The 20,485-nt window shown below is 35.0% G+C and overlaps 1 protein-coding gene across 1 annotated transcript in view; it reads left to right on the top strand.

Moving 5' to 3' along the window:
* Nucleotides 1-1,125: 1,125 nt before the first annotated feature.
* The window catches only part of LOC113234452 (putative uncharacterized protein DDB_G0277255), a 31,396-nt gene continuing 12,036 nt past the window's right edge, over nt 1,126-20,485 (top strand). Inside the window, exons 1-4 of the mRNA XM_026469761.1 lie at nt 1,126-1,309; nt 7,689-7,828; nt 14,412-14,647; nt 16,987-17,157. Of these exons, the coding sequence (XP_026325546.1) occupies nt 7,712-7,828; nt 14,412-14,647; nt 16,987-17,157 (524 nt within the window). The 5' untranslated portion in view covers nt 1,126-1,309; nt 7,689-7,711. The remainder of the gene's footprint in view (nt 1,310-7,688; nt 7,829-14,411; nt 14,648-16,986; nt 17,158-20,485) is intronic.

Below are 20,485 nucleotides of genomic sequence, written 5' to 3'. Positions count from 1 at the left end.
TCTTACTACTTTCACGACAGTCAGTCGTCGTAACGTCAAAAGAGTCGTGAACGACAGTTAATCGTGTTTTATTACGTGTGAACAATTTCATTTAAATATAGAAGCCACGACACTTTAAACTGCACGACTATCTGTCGTCACACCATAATGCGAACGCGCCCTAAGTGTCGGTGACTATCGTCAAAACTAATGTAGAAAGATATGGGGTCGGACATAGCTGTATATCAAAATTATTTTATAGTGAAGCTATACGCTAAGATCGCAGTTTACGAAAAACTAGATGAGATATGAAACGGTGAATAATCTTGGAATATTTTAAATGATATTTTATGAAACAAGCTCATTTGAAATGGAGTAAAAAGTTAACATCCACTTTAAAAGAAAAGGATTCGATATTTACGTAGAGACTGAGAGTGTTTATGGAGATTTTTGTTCGTTATTTTTTTATTAGTTGGAAAAAATGATTTTAAGACTTCAATTCTAAATACACTACGGTTATTTTTAAATTGAAATACAAGTAATCTCCTTTGCCATACCTAAACATAGAAAATGTTTGTATACATAGAATGTATGTTTGTTTTAGAGGATGGAAAGAAATAAAGTGTTTATATGTACAAACACTTTATTTTTTTCATCATGAATATGAATGTTCATATTCATGTACTTTTTTCAACTTCAATTGCAAAGGCAGCTTAAAAACTATTGTGGTGGTAAGTTCCACTGAAATATTTCTATAGGTAAGTCGTACATAGCTTGGTTAATATACTAACAACAGTTCTTATTTTAATTGACATATAGTTGATCTTAAGTGTTAAGCTAACCAACCCATAAACCATTGCATAAAATTAAGTTCATCAAGTTCTTCGAGTATTATCGCGCATGTCGTAGTGTATGATACTATTAGGAAATATTTAATTTAAATTATGAATTTATTTGAATTGTAGTTAAGTTTTTAAACATCAAGAAATAATCTCCTATGGATCGATGTTATTAAACATCGTTCAGAGAAAGGACGTTTTTATTTCAACGTTCTATTTTATATAACAAAATTGCGTTAAGTGTCTGCTTTTATATTTTAAAACGGCAATAACATCTCAAAACGTCAAATTAATTAAAATGGCGTCGTTGCTTTGTGCGCGATTGTGTGTGATTTGTCAAAAATAGCAATAAATAGTAAAAGTTTGCACTTTATACCGTAATAAACAGTACAAATACGTTAAGTGTTACAATTACTTGGTAACATGAAGGTCAAACACTGAAAGTACATCGTTAAACCGTGAAAAACCTATTGCATATCAATAGCTATAACGTACCTAATTAATTTCACTTTCTACTGAGTTTTTGCTGCTTTTATGTCATGCATTGCACTTTGATTATTAACTTTTACTGTTACTAACGCGCCACACAGGCCAGTGTACTTGAAAAATTTATTATGAAAGTATAATTGGAGACACGCATGAGTAGCTTGGTTATTTACTTTAGTTAGTATGTACTCCTTGTGAGGATACATGCACATAGTTTTTCGTTGAGTCACCGCGCTTATACAGTCCTCGACGTCCTATTTAATTAATGCCAACGCTCAACTGTCCCTAATTTATTACTTTCAGACACTTTTGTGTATGTGACTCAAAGTATACATCAACAAGTTGTAAATAATTTGTGTATACTCTTTAAATGCTTCCATGAACTTGTGGTGTGGTTGTTTTTGTTTTTAATAACAATAGGTTTGATTTTTGGCAAAACCAACTTGGAAATTTTGTAAGTTATTGCATAAGTATATAGTTATAGGTGTAGAAATATTACTTGCACCAATGAATGTAATCTCTTGGTACTGCTTATCCTTTCTATTACAATACAGTAATAAAACCAAGAATATTTCTTTTACACTTAGTGTACTTGAACTTGATGATCTTGGTCCATTGTACAAGTCATGGATGCGATAAATGCTTTTTCTGAATTATGGTTTTGAATTATGTCTTGAACCATCAGGCCGTTATTTTAAAATGTGGAGTTACTTCGTAAAATACTGACTCTTTTCTTACTAATTCAACAAAGTTAGTGCTGTATACTGCATGGTTCACAAAAATGGGTGATATTCGTGATTATTTGAAAATCCCTACTGTCGAACAGGCGATAAGTAGCTTTACAAAAGCCTATCACAGATAAGGACAGAATCTCTCGACATGAAAACAGGCTTGCACAAGTTCCGAACAAACCGCTAAGCAACACAACGATTGAACACAGGGCGAGCGAGCCTAACACGCCAAATAGATTATAACAAAACAACTGCTCATGGTCCATGGACCGATTGCGTGTTGCAAAAGGCATAAAAAAAAAAGAAACAACTGCCAATGCGTAAAAGTGTTTAAACCAATTGTTTGCAATATCCAAATGGCACATGCATTACCCAGATGGCTCACTCTTTTGTCCTATCGTACTCTAAAGGTTTCGTCAACAAGAATTAAGTAATCCCATAAACACTTTCATTCTGGCAAGTCATACACCTGAGAAATGTTGTCACATGACAATTGTAATCAATAAAAAGCATAGTGTTAAATATAAAAATAATAAATAAAATAAAAATAGCCTTTATTCGCTGATTACTTCTCAATTAATTTTAAGTTTAACCTAATGCTTACTTCTAACAGTAATAATTCTTAATTCTATCATTAGCATCAATTCTTGTTCCAAGGTAGTCCTCCGACATAGGCCTCCTCCATATTTCTCCACAAGCAACAGTCTTGTGTCGACCGACAATAAATCATAGTAGTATTTTATTGTGAACTAGCTAGTGCCTGTGACTTAGTCTGTGTAGAACAAGTACTTCGAGTATTCCACTGTACTATACTAATTTTCATAATCTTATAGGTTCTGCATACAAACCCTATTTCACCCTCTTTAAGATTTATTTTTGTGACAAAAAGTAGCCTATGAGTCGGATATCTCTATACTAGCAATGTACAATTGCGAATGATTCCTTTATTAGACTTGTTAGTAATTACTAATCTCGTCATTCAAATAACAAATGATTAACCTACTAATTTTTGTATTCAAATGGTTATTCATTACTAATCTATAGATTACAAAGAGCACAACAATACTCGTGATCACATTGCCCTCTCTGCCATTAGTGGTAAATATACCGTACATATATAAAATACCATAAGTGTGATGGGGACAAAGATGTTTAAATATAGACATGTTGAATGATATCGTGGAGTTCTGAGTAGTTCCGACATAATATTCATTCGACTTGTGCATGCTACCAATAGCTTGAAAAGCCACAAACATTTATTAAATGCAAAAGTTACCTTCATTCCAACACTTGTTCAAGTTTTCTGAAGTCACTTACACTGTTTATGCAAAATAAACTTGAAATATACTTATCATGTATTGTACCTATATACTAAATCTATGGAATTGTCAGCGTTCTATTGTCAATACTAAACTATTACAAAGATAAGAATATGCTTAATTAAACAAACTTGAGATGATAAGAAGATATATTACAACATTGTAATGACACCATTTCTTATACATATAATTGTTACCTTTGCGTCACCTAGGTAATGTGTATGTAACCATTATCATTGTGATACTTTTAATTGGACATATTAATCTATTATTATACAAGTTATCTATAGAGAATGCACTTATTTCAATATTAAGATAAAACAAACTTATATGTAACACAAAACTGTTAGGTATACAGGGTGACAGGTTAAGTCGACGTAGATCCTTTAGGGGCTTGTAGTTTCCACCATTTCTGACTGATATGACTATGAAACACTCTACCCTAAACTTAACCCTTTTCAAGATATTTGACTTTAAGGGTTTTTTATAAAAATTGCCAATTTTATGTCTATTAGGTTACATACTTCGAAATTTGTGAGTATTATGATTATTTTTTTATAATTACTACTTATAAGATAACATGTTTTATAGCTTTAATAACCAAAATTGTAGGTAAATTAACTAATTGGGTCACAGGAGACGGTTGAAAGTTGACAAAGTTAAGAAATTTGTATCATGTTTATTTTTCTTTGAGGATTATGTAAAAAAAAGTATATGACACCTGTACGGCAGGCATGCTTAAAAATATCTACGTTTCATTAGCTATCTAAAAAGGTATAATAGTACTAGGGTTTTGTTGCAATTCGTAGAAAAACTTTAATTAAATGCTACCAGGGAGATGAACAATAACGGTTTTAATGCGTCTAATTTATCACTTCTTTCTAAAATAATAATACAATATGTAAGTACAAAATAACATTTATTCTGTCTAAATTTCGTGTTCAAAATGTCCGCCTCTGTTTCGCACACAAATTCTCATTCGTTTCCTAAGTCCAGTTTTTACTACACCAGTAGTTATACGCCCTCTTATTTCATTCGCCGCATTTATTATTCTCTCTCTTAAAACATCCACACATGTAATTGGTTGAGGCTCGCTGTACACAAGACTCTTCATGTGTCCCCACACGTAAAAATCCATGGGTGTGAGGTCTGGACTTCTAGCTGGCCAAGGTATAGGACCACCTCGTCCGATCCACTTGTTGGGATAATTTGTGTCCAGCTATTCTCTCACACTTCTCCTGTAATGTGCAGGGCAACCGTCATGCTTGTTGAATGTTTGGATGGGGATAATATCCAATTACTTGATTGGGCCTTACTTTCTCCCAGACAATTTAAATGGGGAACATTACGAAAACTTTTTAAGAAACCATTTACCCGATTTGCTGGATGATTTGCCGCTCAGTCTGATACGAGACATGTGGTTTCAGCACTAACTAAGCCACGGAACGATCCGGCGGACCAAACGAATTTTTCTATGTGCTTGTTTGTCGCATCCCTCTATGATTTCTGTGCTTGTTTGTCGGCGCCATCTATGAGAAACCTATGAAAGTATTTCGTCACCCAGTTAAGCACCTTTACAGCTACCAGTCATGGCTAGTGTTCTTATTGAATGTCAGGATGGTTCACCACCATTTGTATTAAATTGCTTTTTGTGACAATACTCCACTAGTTTATTCTTTGTTTGTTGTAATTATTAATGCAAATATCGAACACTTAGAAAAATTTCTTCGATTCTGTGTTTGTTGTCGGATTTTAACGACTTATTTGCCGTAACGCCATCTTTTTTTTTATAATATCAAGTGACGGGACGAACAAGTCCATAACACTTGCTGTGTCACTAGAGCTTTAAGTCGCAACCATCCGAGGGGCACGGAACACAGTGATGCTGACATTATGAAATTATTTTCTTCACCCAGTGAGATACCTTTACTACCACCAGCTAGCTAGAGATGTCACCTTTAATTGTAATGTCTTTTGTATTTTGTACCAAAAAGAAAAATATCAGTAATAATCTACTGGGGAAAAAAAAATTAAATTAGTATCAACATTGGAAATGAAACTATTTTTCCGGATTTAAATCGCGTGTATTTGTTTTTTCAAACAAACCGACGTTTCGGGCCCTTTACAGGTTCCATGGTCACGGTTGACTGAGGTGGTACAGTCTTCAACCAGTTATGTCTAAAATTGATGCAAACCACCCTATTTTTTCACTATAGTTACAATAGTTATTAATTAAATACCTTATTTTTAATTTTACAAAGAAAACATTACAATTTACGCTACATTAAGTTTTACAAATTATTTCATTGAATGAATTTTTATTAAGTTCAACATCAGATCAAAGTATCAACATTTTTATAGTAACTCTACTTCAGCTTATTTTTTAAAGCTAATACTGCCCACTGCTGTACAAAGGCCTCTCTCTATTTTGCGCCACTGAGGTCTAGCTTGTCTCTCCAGGGACGCTTTGGCCTGTCGCTTGTTCTTTTTCTGTATTTGGAGATCCAGACTGTGGTGGCCCATTAATGACTTCTTTTAACTCGCAAGAGAAAACTGCTTACATGTGTTTCCACCAACAAAGAGTCGAGCGGAAATGACTCAGCGCGCAAAAGGAGTAAAAATGACCTCGATCATTTTTAGAGAGCGGAGAAGAGTCATTAATGACTTCTTTTACCTCGCAATTGAAAGTTACTTAGTTTCCACCGAGAAGGGTTGAGTGGAGCGACCCAAAGGAATAAAAAGGTGTAAAACGAGTCCGCTGCATCGCGGCCAGACAAACTAGTTTGTAAATGACTCGATGTTTTTTATTTTATTTTATTCACAATTAAAAAGTTTACAAAAATGAACACGAGACAGCGAATAAAAACCATTAACAGATTTATGTATCGCTGCCATCACATGCTATCGGGCGTCTAACAAAATAATTACTGACCAATACTTATACATACGTATCTAATAATTTACGCAACTTACACTTAAGAACTAATAACTTTAACAATTTGATAAATGAATTGACCTAAGGATCGTTGTACAAGTTTTCGGTTTACCTATAAGTTTATCAAATACGTCACTTGGCAATTTATTAAGCAATTGTTTCCGCCCACCACTTTGCCCGCCCCTCACCCACGCAATTTTGTGGAAGCCGGCAGACGAATAGCCTATATTCCCCTTTTAACTTAACTTAAAATACAATAACCTGTACTTTTTCGCTCTGTATACTTAAGCAGTCTTCACTTGATTCTCACTCGACATCGCGAATTGGCAAAACAACACGATCGCTTGCAACCAGTTCAAAACTCCCAACTGTGCTCGCTCTCTGTGGAAATCGAGTAATCATTTTTTATTTCTCATTTTCCGTTCAGCTCGCTTATTCTTCTGTTTCATTTCTCTGCGGTGGGAATCAGAAGACTTTCTTTCTTGGTGGAAACGCAAACCTATTCGGCTATTAACCATTCAGGGTCATTACCAGTTCGCGGTGGGAACCGGGCTGTAGAAATGATCCCCCCAGTCCCATTTTAGTTTGCCCAGTTTAAATACAGTGATACATATTAACGATGATTGTAACACTATATATAGTGGAATTGTAATACCAGGGGGTTACTACTTTCGTTATCCGTCAGACGTTCATCGACAGTTTGTGTTTCGGACAGAGAAAGGGAGTGGAATAAGTAAGTAGCAGTAGAGCTCCTTGTGTAAGAGTTCGTCTAGGGAAGTACTGCCACCTTAACTATTGTAAGCATTATTGCGTTTCGGTTTTGAAAGATAAGGGTTCATATGAAATTATAGGCACATGAGACTTATCAAACTGTCACAGGGTGGCGGGCGCAGTGACAGTGGCCCCTCAGATCTTTGTGTTTTAAAGCTCTGAGTGACACTGCAACTGTTATGGACAGGCGTCTTGCGTACCATCAGGCGCACGCCTTGTTCGTCTCGTCACTTGATATGAAAAAATAATACGTACACTGCATTTAGAACTATGTCTATGAAAAATATAAAGTGGAGACATATTTTAAAATTTCATTATCTTAATTCCGTATAGATAAACAGGCATATAAATAACATCATCTTACACTGTCAGCAAAAATAAAAACTGTAAGCAACTCGACGTCTGGGCGCATATTTAGCCTGTGGTACCAATCACAAGGTCCAATTCGTATCACTTGAGCTCCTCCAAGAACCTCATCACCCTTCTGGGTCTGCTGAAAACTTCGGTGAACGGTCTCAAGATTTTTCGCCCTGTGGTTGCCCACGTCGGAGCATTATATCAAAAAACAGCTGTCTTTATTTATAAAATTTTAAATATACATCCTAAATACACATTCTGAACATTACAGGACATCTGAATGGGCCCCATGCAATGTCGGCGGGCCGCGACGAAGGCCCGGTGTACTACCGGGAGATTCAGAAGAACGCATACCTCAAACGGATACCTAATGATATCGGCGGCAGTAAACTTAGACCGTTGGGGCATAAGGTAACAACATAAAAATTATCACAAAAATACAGGGATATTTAATAAATAATAAAGTAAATTGCTTTCAATGCCAACTCCGTCGGTAGTTTGACAGTTCTAGCAGACCCCGCGATACAGGGTTTCCCTAGTGCGGGGCTATGAGTGAGTGCGCTCGCTGAGTGCGTTATTATTATTATATCTATTTTACACTCGCCTCTCCCAAGACCTAAAAGATTAATTTTGAATTTTTAAATGGAAGTGGCGGTATTCCCCGCCAATGGCACAGTCGACCGGGGTCAGGGACTCAGGTTCAAGAACCGGTAACCAATACGTGCCGTATCGAGCAAGACCGCTTTCTGCATTTGTGCTGGAAGCTACCGCCACAGAAATCCAACCGCCTCAAGCTGTATTTGTATTGTATTTATTTATTGTCACATGTACATAGTCAGGTGTTACAAATGGTATTTCATTAAGACTAAAATGTAGTACATGACCCTGAATAGGGCACTGCAAGTCAAGGCATTGTAAACAATATTAATTAATGATAATGAACACAAAAACTATAATAAAACAAAAATTAGAAAAGAAAATTGAGAGGCGTAAACAAAAATGTCAAGAATTAAAATTAAAAGTCAAAAATTAAAATTAAAATGTTAATTTAAAATTAAGAGCTAGTCATGAGAATATAATATTAGTTGTAGCATTGTCAGAAATACACTTAAAATAAAATAAAAACGCATTAACAAATTATTTATTACTTATTTTAATTTTGATTCGCTATGTCAAATTTGTTTATTATTGTTTAATAAAATATTATTGCATTATTTAATCATTTATGTAGTCTTCAATTGTGTAATAGCTTTTATTCGTTAAGTATTTTTTTAAACTTTTAAAAAACAATTTATCATTCACTTCGTTTTTTATTTCAGAAGGTATTTTATTGTATATTTTTATTGCACGATAGTATGGGCTATTTTTATACATTTCTACCTTGGGTTTGAGGAGTTCTAGTTGAGTACTCCTTCTCAAACTCTTTTTGTGTTTAAATTCTTGTATATGCGTCCTAATAAATGTTGCTGATTCAAATATATATAGCGAAGGCAAAGTAAGAAGGTTTTCTTTAATAAAGTATGGGCGGCAACTATCTTTGGGCCCCAAATTCATGAGTATACGAATGCATTTCTTTTGCATTACGAAAATATCTCCTTTATTTGTGCTACTACCCCACAGCATGACGCCGTATTTCAGCCATGCGTAGGCGTAGGCGTAATAACTCGTAAGTGCCGCTTTGTAATTTGTGTTCGTTTTCAAAAGTGCTAATGCATAAGTAAATGAAGATAACTTAGATTTTAATGTTTCTATGTGCGTTTTCCAATTTAGATGGGAGTCGATATTTATACCTAATAAATTAAAGTTTTCAACTTCGTCAATGTTTAGCATATTAACTACAGCTTTAAGGTCCAGTTTTCTCCTTTGATGTGGCCTGAATTGGATAAGTCTAGTCTTTTTTAGGTTGATATTAAGATTGTGGTTTGACAGCCAATTTTTAATCGAATTAAAAGAATTTAAAATATTATTAATACTGTCACTATCATCCTTACACCTGAATAGTAACGATATATCGTCAGCATACATAACGCACAGAGTGTTCAAGGCTTCCGGTAGGTCATTTATATAAATAACGAATAAGATGCACCCTAAGACACTGCCTTGGGGGATAGAATAATTAATAGTTTTAGTTTTAGATTTCACTCTGTCGATTGAATTCATGTCTTTATCCCAATATTCGATTTCTACATATTGTTGTCTATTTAGTAAGTATGACTGGAACCATCTAAACACTCTTCCTCTTACACCGATGTTATGCAATTTTTGTAATAATATTTCGTGAGACACCATATCGTAGGCTTTGGACATGTCGAGTAATAATCCTACTGCCCAATTTCCCTCATTTATATAATTATATGCTTCCTGTATATATTTAATTACCGCGAGAGTTGTTGAATGATTCTTACGAAAACCGAATTGATAACTATTTAGCAACTTATATTTCTCCAGAAACTGAGTTAATCGGTTAGCTACCACTTTCTCAATTATTTTTGATATAACCGGTAGCAGCGCAATAGGCCTGTATTGAGTGACATCATCTTTTTTGCCACTTTTTTTAAATATTGGTCTAATTTTTGCTACTTTGAGCCTTGACGGGAAACACTCTTCTTCAAATGACTGATTTATCAATGACGTTATTGGCCAGGATAATTCACTGGCGCAGGTTTTAATTAGTGCAGCAGGTATTTCATCTATTCCGTAACTGAATTTGTTTGGCATAGCTTTTATTATCGCGAAGACCTCGCGTTCGGTAGCGGGTTGAAGGTAAATTGAGTTTAGGACCGGTTTGACAGGCGGCGCGGGCGCCGGCCGCGACGGAGTGCGATGTTCGGCGCCCGGTACCAGCTGATGCGCTGACTCACCCAACGACGCAAAGTACTCGTTGAAAACATTCGCTATTTCTAAGGGGGATTCTTGAATCAAATTAGATACAGTCAATTTTATGTTCTCGTTCCTTTTTATATTAGTGTTTTGTTTGTTTGTTACGGTTTTTATTACTTTCCACATAGTTTTTGTAATGTTTTTCGATTTTGAGATCATTTTAGAGTAGTTAATTTTTTTACATAATTTAACAGATTTTTTAAGAATTTTTTCATATTGTTTGTAGTGCCTTTTTAATATATTATTATTCGTTTGATTCACAATTTTTTTAAGTTGTCTTTTATGTATACATGATTTTCTTAAACCAGCAGTCAACCATTTAAGTTTTTTATTGAGGATTAATTTAATGCGACGCCGCGGAGCACATTCGTCCATTATACTCGTTAGTTTATTTTCGAAAGCTATATAATTTTTGTTAATATTATTTGAGTTGACAAAAAATGTATTCCAATTTATTTTAGCAATTTGCGATTTAAAAAGCAACATATTTCGTTCTGAAAAATGTCTATTATGTAAGTAAACCTGGTTTGTTATTTGTAAATCATTCGTTTTTATTTCAATTTCAAAAATTATGCCTTTATGGTCGCTTATACCATTATCAGTTACAGTTACATTATATATTGTATAATTTGTAAACAGTAAGTCTATGCAACTTGAAGAACAATGGGTCACCCTTGTGGGCATATTTATCATTTGTTTTAAATTTAATTCTAGCATTATATTACATAAATTTGTATAGTTTGTGCTTACACCGTTGTTAGCTATATTAAAGTCACCGGTAATTATTATGTTTTTTGTTAATGATAACGGTTTTATTTTACTTAGTAATCTATTAAGAAATCCAAAGAAAATATTAATCTCACGATCTGCTCTGTATACACATATTACAATACAATTTAAATTAGTTATTTCCACGGCACAACATTCTACTACATATTCGATCGACAGGTTTGTGATATCACTGCGTTCTCTATAGCGTATCCCTTCACGTACCAATATTGCCACTCCACCGCCTTTGTGTTTTTGTCTAGTGTACGATGCTGCAATACTATAATCATGGATTTGTATGTATTCCTGTCTATCCTGCTTGAACCAAGTTTCCGTCATACAGACTACGTTATATTTTTGTTCCTCTAACAGACTTTCCAATATGTCTATTTTGTTATTTACGCTTTGGAAGTTTTGTGTGAATATTTGAAAATTATCTGTGAAACATCGGTTTATAAGTTGTTGATCTCCGAAATGTTTCGTCTTTTTCGTATGTGTTCCTTAATGTTACGTTGTTCTGTGTTGTTTCTGTTTTTTCTGTTTTTTTGGTGTTGTTATCCCGCTTTGGTTGTATATCCTGTGGCTGTATCGTTTTTCCATTTATAATCAAATTGTTTTCACGAATTATTGCATGATACCCATTTTTCCTTGCCTCGTATAGATGTTCTTGTAGTTTTTTCCTTCTTGCTCGTCCTTCTTCATCTAAATATTCTGTTACATGTAAGCCTGTGTTTCTAAAGCAATAAATACTCTGTAGAATGTTCCTCGTTATCCTCTTACTCATAAGTTCAATAAGTATTGGCCGACGGTTTCCTCGTTTTCCTATACGGGCGATGTCCTCCACAAAGCCTGTTATGTCTATTCCAGCAATTTCATAAATGGCATAAGTTATTCTACTTATTAATAAATCTTCGTCTTCTGCTTGTGTTTCTTCAAGGCCATAAATGACAAATTTATTATTATTTGCACAATCATGCGGTTTCTTATTTGAGCTTGGGGATATGAAATCTTGTTTATTACTATGATTAGTATTAGCACTCTGAGTTTGTTCTTTTTGTTTTTTAAAATGTTCTAGTTCTGTTTGTAACTTTTGGTTATTGTCTTCTAATATTTTTAAGTTTGCCTTTATTTTGTCTATTTCTGTTAAATTTTTTTCTTGTTCTGTTGTTATCACATTTATTTGTGATTGTTGGGATTTTAATTCTTTTTTAATCATTTCTAATGACATTTCCAATGAAATTGCTATTTTACCTAATATTGATTTTTCCATGTTTTCTAATTTTTTATCTAGTAGTTCGCCAATCTGTTGTAAAGTTGGCAGACTTTCTGGACCTGTGATTTTTTCTTGGGAGATGCTTTTATTGATATTAGGGTGAACCGTGTTTATGGTGTCTCCCAAGATATTATGGTTTGGTTGAGATTTGCTTTCTGAGTTTGATGTATTTGCGGATATTAGATTTCTTGGCATAGAATAGGCACTTTGCACTGGAGTACTGTCATTTGGGCAACTCTCATTTCCTAATGTATCGCCTAGGATGCTGGTATCGTCGGAGTGTGATGAATTATTGAAGCTATAATTTTGCCTTTTCCTAATGGTAACATTGGTTTCGCAATCTATGGGGATATGGATGTTGTTTTTAATCTCTTGTGGACGTATTGGGGTGTTGGAGTTGTCTTTTTTTAGCTTTTAGCTGTTAGCAACGCTGACTGGCATTAACCCATTTGCGGACAAAACAATTGTTATTATTATTATGTACAAGTTTAATTAAATAAACAATACCTGTATTATATAAACAAATAATATCATACCAATAACATTTTTCAATCAACGTAATATTGAATATGGTCAGAAAAATCTTGTTGATACTATCCCGTGTGCAGCATGACATAACTGTGACGTAAGCTGTCACTCCTCCCGCCCCGCGCAGCTACGTCAGGAACAGCGTCAGTTAAGCGGTAGGCCCACGGAAAAAAAGTGTCTTAAGCCTCGATAATATCACAACCGATGTCGCCAAAACTCACACATACTTAATTTAAAACACTACTAGAAAATCTTGATATTGATTGGTCGTACTTTCAACTTTAAAAAGAAATACAAATTTCTGGATTGGTAATGTAACTTACACTTTACCCTATTGGCATATAGTTCAACGTTCAATACCATCAATACTTATTATTGCAAGTTACGTTTTTATATTATATTGAGATTAATGTGCTGCCATCTAACGTTTAATTGCTGAACGACGACGAATTGGAGTTATTAATTTAATTTTCCAAAAAAGAAGCGACCGTATTGAATACAAGAATACAAGATATTTATTCGCTGAAAAATGTAGTTTACAATGGTGTTATAGTATATTATTATTAGATCGTACATTTCACCAAAACTTGGCATGCGAATATTTTACACAATTCTTATTTCAATCACGCACAGTGGTTAAATTTTACATTTTATGTTATCAATTAAAAATCATTTATATTGTAGTAACATTGTGTAACTAACAAATTATGTGATTTTATTTTAAATTACCTACAATTTAGTTCTTTAACTGCATCTGGTATTTTATTAAATAATTTAGGTGCCAATATAAACATCGTTCTATTGTAAAATTCCAAGGTGGGGCGTTGTTTTGGCGGTATTTCTATTTTGTTCCTTGTTTTCCTGGGAGTCTGTTTCACTAGATTAAAGTTGCCTGGATTTTGTTTTGTATAAACACAGGCCTCGTAAATATACATAGATGGTAGGGTTAAAATCTTTAGTTTTCTAAAATAGGGTACACAGCTTTCTCGCTGGCCCACATCAAACATGGCCCTGACACATTTCTTCTGGGTTTTAAACAGTGGTGTAATATGTGTTGCAGCAGCGTTCCCCCAAAGCAGCAGACCATGTCGCAAACTAGAGGCTACATAGGCTACATATTGCAGGGGCACAACCTTTACTTTTGTTTCTTGTAACAAAAAATTATTTCAAAAAATTGAAAATTGATTAAAATAAGCCTTTCCGATGATATGAAATACAACCACGGGTAACATTTTTGGTGCCGCTATTATTTTTGCATTTCAAAACAGCACAATAAAGCATTTTTCTAGGATTTTAGAGATTTGCACGAAAGAATGACACAACCATACCTTACAAAGCGAAAATGGCGGCCTGAGCTCAGATAGGGCTTTCGAGACCTATAGTTGGCACGCGTCGGAACTAACTAACCACTTCTACTTAAAAAAAAAAAAAAAACTAATCTAGTTGTGTCTTTTTTCGTTACGAGAGCAGTACTGTATTTATTGTTGTGTGGGTAGGCCTGTAGTTTTTCGTCGACTCTGAAAAATACACTTTCTTGTCTTCCAGAAAGCACCCCTCAAACCTCTCTGGACCTTATTCTGCGTGCACAACGGGCGTACGCCATACCTGGAGCAGTACCCTGAACCGGAATCTCCAGCGACACATGGCCATAAGCCAGTATGGCGGGCGTGTCTGAAGACAGCCAGACATGTTACAGCGAGTGTCAAGCCGCATGTGGGGGATGAGTACGATTTTTTGATCGACACCGACCATGGACCGGTCAGAATGCTCGCTCCTGATTGGTGAGTTTTTGTAATTTAGTTTTTTTTCAAACTCCCGTGGCAAACAAGTTTGCACCCACTAATTTAATTACGTCATCTAGCCAGGGCTTGTAGCTGTAAAGGTATCTAACTGTGTGACGAAATACTTTCATAGATTTATCATAGATGGCGCTACTGTTAAGGGCGACCATACACGGGCAGCTTGAAGCAGCTAGTATCGAACGCTTCAGGCTGCGACCGCATAGCAAAGTACAGTTTTCTATGTAGACACATATACGAAACTGCTCGAACAGTTGCGACTGTTTCGGGTGGTTTGCAGCGTGGTGAAATTTCATCGTGCAGTCAAGGAATCGCCAGGCATACACTGACTGCTCGAGCTGTCGACTGCTCTCGCGCAGTTCATTCCACGTCACGCGCGCAGCAAAAGAAGCAGTAGTAGTGCTTCTTCCTCAAAATCCATGTTGCTACTGATTTAAATGAAATTGAAATTGTGACACACCAGCAGTTATCAATGGCAGCCTCAAGCTGTTGACTGTGACTGCAAAAGCGGTCCGTGTATGTTGATCATTGGCTAACGGCTCGAGCAGGCCGTGTATGGCCATCCTAAAAAGTCGTTGAACAAGGACATAGAAAAATTCGTGAGGTCCGCTGGTTCGTTCCGTAGCTTAGTTGGCATAGCGTCTGGCCCGGTTTACTAGGAGACGTTGGTTCGAATCCGGCGAATCTTTGTATTAATAATTCAGTAGTACTACAGCTCCTTGTGAAAGAGTTCGTCCGGGGAAGTACTGCCACCTTACCTATTTCTGCCGCCAAGCAGTAATGTTAGCATTACTGCGTTACGGTTTTTGAAGGGTAAGGTAAATTGCACATGGGACTTTTCAACTTATGTCTCAGGGTGATGGGCGCTGTGCCATTGCCCATAAGTTCTTTGCGATATAAAGCTCTGAATGGCACTGCAACTGTTATGGACCGGCGTGTCACTTACTACCAGGTACACGACTTGTCCTGTCACTTACTATCATAAAAAAATGAAAGTTTTCTTAGTATGGACATACCCATTTTACCCGGGATTTTTTCTGATGTGTCCAAAAAAAATCTCGAAAAAATCCCGGAATTCATATTACAATATCAATGCGTATAAAAGGTCTTTTTTTTACTATTTATTTTCTAAACATTCCAAAATATAGCGAAACTTCCAACGGACACTACGATAACTTTTTGGGCCTGTTCAATTTTGATTGCTTTTTTGTTTCTTTATTTTTTTATCACAAAATTGAGTTTTTGTTTTTTGTTCGAATTTTTGTTGTTTATTTTTCACAAAATTCTGAGAGCTTATTATTAGTAAACAAATGTGGCTGGTTACAAAAATAACAGAAAATTATCAAAAAATAAAGATGGCGTAGTGTTCATAGGAGGTATCGATATCTTACGTCTATTTTTTAAATGACTAAAGTATTTAAATGCCTAAGTATCTATAGAAACACAACTACAATATAATTTTCACTTCTCATGCCCTTAAAGTTCGTATTTATGCTGGGTGTAGGCTGCATAAAATAGGATTTTATGCTCTAGTGCATAAAATAAAAAAAGCACCGCATTAAATATGTCTAATTGTTGTAATTTTACATTCAATTTTAATTAAATAATCGTTTATTTAAACGTATAATATAATATTGCTGTTTAATTTCCTCGCAATCGAAGTGAAAAGCAGAGTGTATAACTCGTTCATAAAACCCATTTTACCCTCGACTTAAGTATCCACCCTTGCCTGCGGCTCAGGTGGATATACTAGTGTCGGGTAAAATGACGCTTTTTATGCACTAGTTGTACAATCTACTATTTTTGAGACAATCATTTGTAGCAATTACTTAATAGGAAATAATGATAACTTGTCACCAATTTCTTTTTCTTTTTTTTTTTACGCAATATACATATAATATATTCATATATAATATACTCATATTTCAATAAGTAATAAGCACATTGAAAGATTATGTATCAATTATTAACTGCATCCGTTGCCAAACGGTTACCAAACTCGACTGCCACGCAGAGGTCCCGGGTTCGATTCCTGGGCCGGGAGAAATATTTGTATGGCCTACATTTATTTATCTCGTGAGTTTGGGTGTAATTTGTGGTTGTCTATGTGCGTGTCATACAGGGTTTCCCTAGTGCAGGGCTATGAGTGAGTTGCGTTAAAAAATTTATTATGATTAAATTTCAATTTCCCCTACAATTCCCGGGGTTTGTAGAAGAGAATGTCCACGTTATTCTTTAGTTTAGCTAAATTAACTTCCTCAATTACGTTCGTGATACATCGACTGGACAATTGGGAATAATGGAACATCCGTGTATTTCAGGGAATCGATGCAGGACTGGGTGACCACGCTTCGCAGCAAGCTGCACGAGCTGAAAGTGCTGTCCAAAGGCGAGAATGTCTACTGCGCTCCGCCGATAGCCCCCCCGCCCCGCGCGGCTGCTCGCGACCCCACTTCCCCGCTACCGCCTACTCCAGCCGTGCCTCCTGACAGGTACAACCGCCGAAGTCAAATAATTATTTCGTCTGCTTAAAGGTAAAACCACGTAAGTGACATTTTGTCACAAGTGACAAGTTGTCAAATATCCGTTTCAGACTTAGACGATGGAAACTAAAGGACATGTTATGTTGACATATATAAATCAGACGTTATATGTATATGATGCATTTCGACGTTGAAAATATAAACATGTTATTGTCTTTGTTTAACTATTGCGTACCGACTTAAGCCAGAAGAGATAGCATTACATTGGTCTATGTCAAACACGGGAATCGAAAATACGTAAGGTCCTCTTAAATGCCAACTGTGTCCATTTCGCAGTACATGAGGTACATGATACGGTTGTCAAAGGGAAGTACGTCAAATGTCAAAACAAATTTTTTTCCAAGTGTTTTATTGAATTATTCGCATGTGTTGGAATAAATTGGACAAAAATATTGACAGTGAGAACAATTAAGTATTAATAAAAATTCGTCGCTGCAGCATTACGGGATGTGGCATTTGAAAAAGCGAAGATCTACCGAATGTAACATTGTACTGGGACCTGTTATTTTTCTGTCTATAAATCACACAAAAACCCAAATATCTCACGTAATTAAACATATTTATGTAGTTTATTCATAAATCTTGCCAAATTTTGCTTTGGTTTCTTCAGATTGCCGAAACAATCGACGAAACATTCGTGTCGAGTGGTTAAAACAAGTTCACACATTCGTGCAATAAGCGATGCGAATAGCGATGCGATGCACGACATGCATGTGTTAACGGTCACTTCGCTATTCGCGTCGCGCCTCGTATCGCCACTCGTGCGATCGCGTCGTAAACGGTATTTCGAGCACGAGTCAAAGAACACGAGTTTTTTTTAAAGGTGTATTTTTTTTTGAGAGAGAAAAGTATACAAACTACAATAAATGGTGAATATAAACTCTTGATATTTCATGGCATGTATCCATATCATTTTCGTAAATATTTGTACAATGCATTTTCATTAAAATGTATACAAAATAATGTTATTGTAAATTCTCGGACAACACTCAAACGGGGTAATTATCACGGACTTGTATATTAAACTGGACCGCGCACTAAGTTAATAAAACGAGCCGAGTTAGAGGCTTCAAAGTAGTAATGCGTCTCGTTCATTCATGTTTCAGCCAGCCATATTGTTTTTAACTTTTTAATTTTTACAGAAAATGTAGCCAGCCGCTTATGGATGACCAAAACTACTAATATTATTTCGTAATACAAATTAGTATACTTTTTTGATATGCTACTTCATAATAGAAGGTTATATATATTAGTAGTAATATTATATTTTACAATCTTTTATTTTTTATGCATTTCTATTCCTTATAACGTATTAGAGTTACTATTGCCTACTTTTTTAATTTTGTAATATAACACGGATTAAAAATATAAAAGTAAAACTTTATTTTATAAAGTTCTAGTGTGCGTGGCGCAGGCGTCATTGCCTCGGTCTTAAACGACGATTTTATTTTATGCACTAGAGCATAAAATCCTATTTTATGCAGCCTACACGCAGCATATATACCAACTTCAAGAGCATGAGAAGTGAAAACATAAATATTGACTACCGCCGCTAAAAGACTGTAAAAAACCCGAATAAGTGAACTAAGTTATTTAAGAGAAATTGAAAACAATTTATTAGAACTACATTGAAAAATATTACTGAGTATCCGATAATTAAATGAAGACATGGCTCAAAGGACTTATATCTAAGCCAAAACCATTAATAAAAAAAGGAACGAATAAGTAAAATTGTGTGTAAAATAAAAGTGGGTAAAATTGCCTAAAGAGACTGAACAAAAACATAATTATGAGATTGCATTTTTAAATACATATTTTTCTTATTTTTACAAATTATAAATAGAAAAATTAATTACCATCAATATCAATCAAATCATTATCATCTTGTGATATTGAAGGGTAAGCTTCATTTTTTCCAATTTTTTACTTTTCTTACTAAAAGAGCTAAAAGATTTAGCTACCAAATATTTTGTTTTGTACCTAATAATTTCGTAAATCTGAATAAATCTATATAGCTAAAAACTGGCTACATTAGCAACACTGAGAATTACTGTTTATAATGCATTGGCTCAGTTCATAAGGAACAATGTTATTAAAATTTAGATTATTATTTATCCACTTATCATTATTTTCAGCTATTACCATCTCATTTCCATTTCATAATTTCCATCCTTCATTGTTTAGATTTACCTCTCCTGTTGATCACCGTACCAAAATTCCGTTTGTTTTTATTTTTATTCCGCGATTTCCTTTCCCCGTTTTTAAATTCCTATTATTATCCAAAACCCCACATGAAAGTTCCACAACAACAACAACTGCGACGACAATGAATATCCTGAAGTCTCAAGAAGGAAGAAAGTTTAGGAAGAATCATCAAAAATTGGCAACTCAATCGAAATTGCATATGGCCAAAGGCTGGACGCCATAGCGCCAGGAAATAAGAAAAAAAAAAGTAACTTCGCGTCGCCACTCGTATCTAACTTCGCGACGGCACTCGTGCCTAACTTCGCGCGATACGAATAGCGAAGTGACCGTTTACACATGCGTGTCGTGGATCGCATTGCTATGTGCATCGAATATCGCACGAATGTGAGAACGCATTATTGGAAAAACGGTCATCAAAGTGAAGGTCATTGCACCTTGTGATAGTTCTTTGGAAAAAAAGCTTATTCATTATTAAAAGACTTTTTGGAGTAAAATATCACTCAAACACATAACTTTATTCAATATAGGTTGTATTGAAACCTTTTTTAGGTCGTAGATTCGTAAATTTTAAAAAGACCTGAGTTTTTCACGCCATTTTCGCAAATTTTCCGCGAATTCCGCCACTACCCGGGATTATTTTAATTTATTTTAAAAATAGTAAAAAACTATTTTGCATGTGATTCTAGTGTTAATTGATAGGTATTTAAATGCTCATCACCTTACGTTTTGTTTCTTAAGAAAATGAGTATACAAAGTGGTTAAGAATTAAATCGTAAAACACTGAAAATTTCTCAAAAGTATTCAGAAAGTCGTCGTATTACAATCATAACTGTAGTCTAAACAAAGGCTACTTAAGTGCTCTTATCGCTCATGTTATTTTTTTTGCTGTAGCTTAATTGGCTCTCGAGTTTCAAGTGTTTATATTACACGAGCCTTTTAATGTAAACAATAAAAAAAAAAGAGGACGCGGCGTGATGACGTAAGCTTGCGCCTGAGCGTGCAAGCGGATATGTCAAAAGTTACACGGAGCATAATTTGGATTAAGAGTATCAGTACTAGAGGTGGGTGATAA

Source organism: Hyposmocoma kahamanoa, unplaced genomic scaffold (assembly GCF_003589595.1).
Source record: "Hyposmocoma kahamanoa isolate Upper Pololo Valley unplaced genomic scaffold, ASM358959v1 84, whole genome shotgun sequence".
Lineage (NCBI taxonomy): Eukaryota > Metazoa > Arthropoda > Insecta > Lepidoptera > Cosmopterigidae > Hyposmocoma > Hyposmocoma kahamanoa.
Note: the sequence above shows the minus strand (reverse complement) of the source record. Positions and strands in the feature narration are given on the sequence as shown.